The following is a 7,189-nucleotide window of genomic DNA, read 5'->3' as shown; positions in this document are numbered from 1 at the left end:
CCCCCCCCTGCGGCCCCCCCCCCACCCCCCCGAGTGTGTTTTTTAAGCTGTTGGGTCTAGGACTCAAACTGCACAGCCAGCTTATGGGATCCAGCTGCCTTAACCACCATGTCACTGGCTGGTCCCCTTGACCAAATCATTCGAATTGAGCTCAGGTGGCCCGAGAGGGTCCCCTGGGACCTGGAGAGGATCCTTATCCCCAGCAGCCAACAGATGGCCAATATCACCACAGAGCACAGTCTTCCTTCTGCCGGAGCAGATGGCCCTCAGGGTGGGTGTGGTTCTGTCAACTCAGAGGGCACAGTCACGGCCAACCAGCCACCTGGTGCCATCTCCTGGAGTCCGTGTCGCTTGTGGGGCCAGCTCTGCTGGGGTAGACAGTGGCTTAATGGATATCAGAGTGGCCCTCCGGTTTAACATGACACCAGGAAGGCACAGGGAGTGCATCCATTGTTCCAAGGAGCTTGTGACTGACCCTGGGCATAAATGAGATCATAGAGGTGAGGTGGCAGCCGGGCTCCAGACCTGGAGAAGGAAACCAAGGCTGCAGTCCCGGCTCTTCCCCTGCGTGACCTTAGGCCATGCACTCCCTTTCTCTGAGAGTGGCATGGTGAGAAGATCAGCGGTTCCAGAGACAATCAGGCTAGACTCTGAACCCTGGATGGACCCCTGGGAGACCCCGGGCATGCAGAGGCTCTCAGAACCTATTTCTTCTTCGAGAAAAGAGGGGCGATAGCTGTTGTGGGGACTAGAGATAAGGCATGGGAGGCCGCAGCACAGTGTGGGGTGCATTAACACCAGCAGAGACTGTGCGCCTTTCTTCTCTTCCCCACTGCATGCTGAGGTCCCCCAGGCCAGGGGTTGGCCTGGGCACGCCCTCCACAGCATCCACCAGAGTGTGAGCTACAGTCTTACTGCGTCACTGAAGCCCTGGCGATGGCTGCCCGGCTGTCTGAGCTGGGACACAGGATTCCCGTATCTTCCTGAGGCTTGTGGGAGAAAGATGGAGTCTTCCTACCAAAGAGACACAGGAAGACGCCTTACAGATGTGGTCCCTGGGAGGCCCAGTGGCCATTTTCCCTGAAGAACTGGACCCTGAGGGTCTCAGAGGGAAAGCTGCTCTCCAACCAGCCGTGGGTGCCTGGGGTGCCACTGGGCACCCAGAGGTTGTGTCAGTCCCTCTGTCCCACCTCTGGGCCAAGGGTCAGTCTCCTTTTCTACTCCCCCTTTGGTTTTGGTAGCTGGGCTACAAGTGAAACCCCAGAATTGGTAGCGCTGGAGCACCCCCTTATCAATGTGGAAGGAAGACCTAAGCTCGCCCCATCACTCCTGTGGCCCCACAGAACCGTTCTCAGAACCCCTCGAGGGCTGCCTCATGCCTGTTAAGGCAGCAAGGAATCAACGGTGAGGGTTAGGAATGTCGCAGTAACAGCCCAAATAACCAGCCTGCCTCTGCTGGGGAGCTGCTCGGGGCCCCGCACGGGCTCTACAAACACAGACACGGGCCTCTCCAGTGAACATGGCTATACTCTCCTTAAAGAAGAGAAAACTGGGGAACCAGCAGTCAGCGTAATGGCTATGTCGTTGGACTCCCATGTAGTCGACCACGGTTCGCGTCCCGGACCCGGTGGCTTAAAACTCACGCCGGGCGCGTGTGTGTGCGTGCCCAAGATCCCAAGAGGAGAATGGAGGAGAAGGGATTCCGGCGTGACCATTCCCCCTGGGGGGTGATTTCTCACTCTCTGTCTCTATGTCTCTCTCTTTCCGTCTGGCGAGTGCACGTGCCCTATACCTCTCAAAAAAAAAAAAAAAAAAAAAGAGAAAACTGGGGCTTAGAGAGTTTACAAACTTGCTCAGGCCCGCGCTGGGGCCTGTGCTGTCTCATTCGAAGACCTGTGCTCTGAATCACCCACCAAACCAAAGTACATTCACGAGATAGGTAGGAGGGCATGCAAGCTGCCCGTGGTGCAAGTCAACACTAAACCACAGTCCTTCCCCGAGCACCTGTCCCAGGACACAGAGCTGAGGCTTACTGGGGAGTTACTCTGTGAGAAAGCTCAGCTTACTGCTTGAACCTCCTCCTTCCATTCACTCTGTACTTATGGGGCTGTCAGCCTGGGCAGCCCTTATTAACCTCTGGGAATCTTCTCAATTACCGAAGAAGGGGGAGCCCTCCTGAAGGCAGCAATCAGGGGTGAATCCTCATCTGATGATTCGCCATGCCTTAGAAAGAAAGGCTAAGTCGAGAGAGACTGCCCAGACGCTCTGGGGAGAAGGGGAGGCGTGGTGCAAGGTGGGGTGGTGTTCACATTCAGGATCTGTTTTCCTTTCAGGTGCAGTGATATGACCTCAGCATGCTAGCCCGGGGCTCTGGCAGTGCTATGGCTCAATTTCACGCCCTCTCAGCTCTCAGGAGTGCCCAGCAGCCTCACAGCAGGAACAACGGGAGGAAGAGCTAGACCACTGGGCTGCTAAGTGGCTCAGAGGGGACTTCCCATGTTGCAGTGACCTGGGCACTGGGCTGCTGATAGGCTGTCTCCCCATGAAATGTAAGCCCCGAAGGGCAGGGCCTGCAGCTTTTGCTCACTGTTCTTTCCCAGGGCCTAGAACAGTGTGTGCACAGGACTGGCCCTCAGCAGAGCACGGTCCTTTTTTTCTAATTGCCAGAGGGTGCATGTGCTCACTAGAGAGAGAATGAGAAAGCACCCCCCACAGTGGAGCATGGCCATGCCACAATCCCTTCTCCTCCATTTCTCCTGTCAAGATTTGGGGCACATAGGCACACGCACTGCCAGGGCCAGGAATTGAACTGGCCATATGGGATCCATCTCCCTTAACCATTAGGCTACTGAACTTGCCAAGCACTCCTCTTTGAGAACTTGAATCAGCGATGCTTCATTAACTGTAACCCCTGTCCTGCCAGGAATGAAGCCTCTCCTGGGTCCCCTAAGATCTGCTGACGGTGGTCATTGCTTTGGGGCAGGAAAGGCAGACAGGAGGATGGGGGACAAAGTGAGGTAGGGGAAGCATTTTTCTGACCTGTCTTCTCTAAAATTAGAGCAGAAAGGAAAAGAAGAAATGAACAAGGGGGAGAATATTCAGCAGTAAACAGAGTACACACCCTGCCTCACCTCCCTGGCCTACATCCTCTGGAGCTAGGGCCTGGGAAAGGAAGCCAGAAGAGACACAGGGCAGTCAAAGCTCAAGCACTGAAGCTTAGGCCTTCCTCTGAGGGGAAGAAGAGTCTGGGCCCTCAGGAAACCCTCCACAGGAGCCTCCAGGAGGCCACCCGTGGGATTTCCAGCAACAACTGTGCTATCTTACTTGCTTTTGTCATGCTAAGGAGAGGCACCTGCTCAGAGATGTCACTCACACTCTTGCCCCTCTGCCTTCTGACCCTCACTACTTTCTGAGGTAGCTCCTGGATTTTTTTTTTTATTATTATTTTAATTTGACCAGAGAGGAACAGAGTGAGAAATACAGAGAGAGAGAGAAAGTGAGAAAGCAAGCTGCCAGGTCCGGGACTTGAACGGTGGTTGGCCATGTGGGAATTCAGTGCCCTTAATCACCACGCCACCTATGGGCCCCCGCTCCCTGTACTTTAACGCAGTTTATTCCCTGTATTGCAGCATTATAAAATGATTTTAATGTCTCTGCATGCGTGTGAGAGATCTGTTTTTCTACCCTGCAATGACCATGGAGCTCTTTCTTGCTGTAATTCCAATAATTAACTAACTTCTCTCTGTTTTAAGCCTAAAGAGCTCTCCCTGTCAGAGTGTTGGGTTGGGGCTCAGCCCTGGGGCCACACAGACCCTGCCTGCCTTCTTCGTCCTGTGACGGTCCTTCAGATGCCTGCACCTAGTTATCAGCTGCCAGGTCGAAGATCCCCCATTTTGGTTGGCAGCCCCTCCCAAGACCCTGCATCCAGGTCATCCCCTTCAAATACTGTTGTTCTTTAGGTGTGGGGTCAGATCACATGTGGCCCTCTAGGAAAGGTCCAAGAGACAGCTATTAAAATGGGTCTCCAGACATGCCTGTTCTCAGTGGCCTTTTGTCACTTAGTTTGAGTGACAGTATGTTCCTGGATAATCTACAGTGCCATGTTCAACCTTCTGCAGTTCAGCTTTTAAAGACCACAGACCAGCTAGTGGCCAGCTGGGCTAATGTGTCACTTGTAGTTTGTCCTAAAGGCTCCAAATCAAGGAGGATTCCCTGGGGCCTCCCTGGGACCAGAACTCACCTTCTGAGACTTCAACTCCTTCGTGAGCACCAACACCTGCTGCTCCAAGGCCACCACCTTCTCCTGGGCAGTTCGGTTCCGCATGAGCCCTTCAGAAAAGAGCGGGAAGGTGTTGTTCTGGCGCTTGGCTTTCTGAATGAGATTGGTGGTCAGAGAAGACTTGGGCGCAGGCTTTGGAGAATCCGCTGGTTCGTTCCCTGCTCAAGAGCAGAAAGGCTGAGGTTAGGACATCAATAGGGCTTGTTAAAATGCAGGCTGGAGCCAGTCTGTAGTGTGGTAGTTAAGGTAGCTGGATCCCATGCGGCCAACTGCACAGTTCAAATCCCGAACCCACTGGCTTGAAAACCATGCCAGACATGTGTCTATGTGTGTCCAAAATCCTGAAAGGAGAATGAGATGGGAGAAGGCATTTCTATGTCTCATGGTGGGGGTGCTTTTATGTTTTCTCTCTCTGACTCTTTCTAGCGAGCACATGAGCCCTCTGGCAAATTAAAAAAAAAAAAAAAAAAAAAAAAAAAAGGCAGACCTTTGGGTCCTATTCTGAGTTTTGGTTTCAGTAGGCCTGGTGAGGAGCTTGAGAATTTGAATATTTAGTTATTATTTTTTAATTTGCCTGAGGGTGCACTCACCAGAGACAAATAGAAAGAAAGGGAAGGAGAGAAAGCACTCCCCCATGGAGCATGGTCAAGCTGCAATCCCTTCTCAACCCCGTCAGGATTTTGGACATGCATGCACATGTACCTGACATGTTTTTCAAGCCTCCAAGGCTGGGATTTGAACTGTGGTCAAACCCATGCAGGAGTCAGCTCCCTTAATTACTAGGCTATGGGGCTTGACCTGATAATTAGCATTTCTAAATTGGTCCTGGGTGAAGCTGTTGCAGCTTGTCCAGGGGTCATACTCTGAGAATCGCTGGACTATAGAAACTGCTTACACTGTACTGGCTGGGTCCTCCAGCCCACCCCTACACTGCCTGTCCCAGCCCTGGGTCCCAGTGTGCATGGGTCTATCTCATATACTCTGTTGGTGTATGCCAAGGGCCAGCTCCTTGGGCACAAGCCCTGGCAAGATAAATTGTTTCTTTTCTTTTTAAAAAAACATTTGCTAGAGGGGACATACTCTCACTGGAGAGAAAGAAAAAGAGAGAGAGAGAAAGAGAGAGGAGAAGTGAGAAAGCATCCTGCCATGGTCTAGGGGTCATTCGCAACCCTTTCTCCTGTTTCTCCTTTGGGATTTTTGTTTGTTTGTTTTTGTTTTCTTGCCATAGGGCATGTGTGCTTGCAAGAGAGAGACAGAGAAAGGGAAAGTGAGAAATCCCCCTCCCCTATGGGGGACAACCATGTCACAATCCCTTCTCCTTCTCTCTCTGGTTGGGATTCTGGGCACGTGCATACATGCCCCAGGTATGATTATGAAGCCACCATAGTCTGCTATGTGGGAATCCAACGCCCCAAACGCCATGCCACCTGCTGGTTCCTCTTTTCTGAATTCTGGGCATACACACACATGCACCTGGTGTGTTTCTCAAGCTGTTGGATCCAGGACGCGAACCACATGTTGGCTATGTGGGATCCAGCTGCCTTAACCACCACGCCAGCTGGCTGATATCTTGTTTCTTACTTCAGGATATCGCCTCTATACTTTGGACAATCTGTACTCTGCCTTTTTTGCCCCAGAGTAGCTCAAATGCTTAGCTGACTCTTAGGCTAAGTTAGGAGACCTTTTTCCCATAGTTCCTTGCCTCAAGAAGCATAGTCCTTTTCTTTCTTCTAGAGTGAGGGTCAGCAACCTAGGGTTCATCGGCCAAAACCAGCCAGCAGCCTGCTTTTGTAAAGTTTTATTGGAACACTTGCCTTACACACTGTCTTTTAACCTGGTTTACTCTCTTCTGCTTTTACTCCACAGAGGCAGAGTTGGGTACTTGTGACAGAAACCTCAGGGCCACAGAGCCTCAAATATTTACTATTGGCTCTTTAAAGAAAATGTTTTTATATCACTGATTTCAAGTCACTAAATTTTATTCTTTAATCAAATCTAACATCAGAGAATCACTCCCCTAGGCTACTTTGTCCTGCCCTGCCCCCAGACTGGGCCTTAGGACTCTGCCAGCAGGTTATTTTATGGCCTGATTATGTGGTCAAGGGACACTGACAAGCTTGTACACATGGGACATGCCATGCCTGGAGCCCCAGCAGGAGAAATTCCCTTCAGCCTTTAGTGCTAGAAAAAGCTTTGCTTTTGGTAAGAAAATGTTTTGAGTCTCATGGACACTAAAAATAATGTACCCACTTGCATTTCCCTTTTTGCCTTAGCTGCTGAGAAGCTCAGAGCCACACTGTTGCCCACCTTTAGACATCCTGTGAAATATTGTTTATTTTTTGGAGAGGTTTTTGTTACAGGTGCGTGTGTTTACCAGAAAGAGAGAGAGAGAGAGGGAGAGAGACAGAAAGCGAGAAATCACCCCCCAGGGGGGATGACCACACCACAACCCTTCTCCTCCATTCTCTTCTTGGGATCTTAGGCACACATGCGCATGTGCCCGGCGTGAGTTTAAGCTATCAGATCCAGGACTCGAACTGCGGTCAACTACATGGGAGTCCAGCGACATAGCCATTACGCCAACTGCTAGTCCTGACATTCTGTGGAATCTTATCTTGATTGTTTCTGAATTTCCTACCCCAAGTGATTCACTTATTTTCCTTCTGATATATAGTTTAGTAAACTATCACCTAACCCTTTCGAGACTAAAGTGTTAAAGATATTAAAAATAAGGAGGCAGTATGGGATCCCAAGATCAGGGACAGGCAGGCTAAATGACTTAGTGTAAGACCAGACCAGGAGTTGGCCATACGGCCTTGAACAGAGAAAGAATTAGACCAGCCAGTGACAGGAATCAGACATTCTTTTTTTTTTTTTTTTTTGGTTTTTTTCATAGGGGGCGTGCCCCCC

At 50.9% G+C, this 7,189-nt stretch overlaps 1 protein-coding gene across 1 annotated transcript in view; it reads right to left on the bottom strand.

Moving 5' to 3' along the window:
* Positions 1–7,189, bottom strand: part of TBC1D2 (TBC1 domain family member 2) — a 55,960-nt gene that overhangs the window by 24,879 nt on the left and 23,892 nt on the right. Inside the window, 1 exon segment of the mRNA XM_014585998.2 lies at positions 4,241–4,437. Within this exon segment, the coding sequence (XP_014441484.1) occupies positions 4,241–4,437 (197 nt within the window).

This window comes from Tupaia chinensis, unplaced genomic scaffold (assembly GCF_000334495.1).
Source record: "Tupaia chinensis unplaced genomic scaffold, TupChi_1.0 Scaffold000104_1, whole genome shotgun sequence".
NCBI classification, from domain to species: Eukaryota; Metazoa; Chordata; class Mammalia; order Scandentia; family Tupaiidae; genus Tupaia; species Tupaia belangeri.
This window is presented reverse-complemented; position numbering and strand designations above follow the sequence as displayed.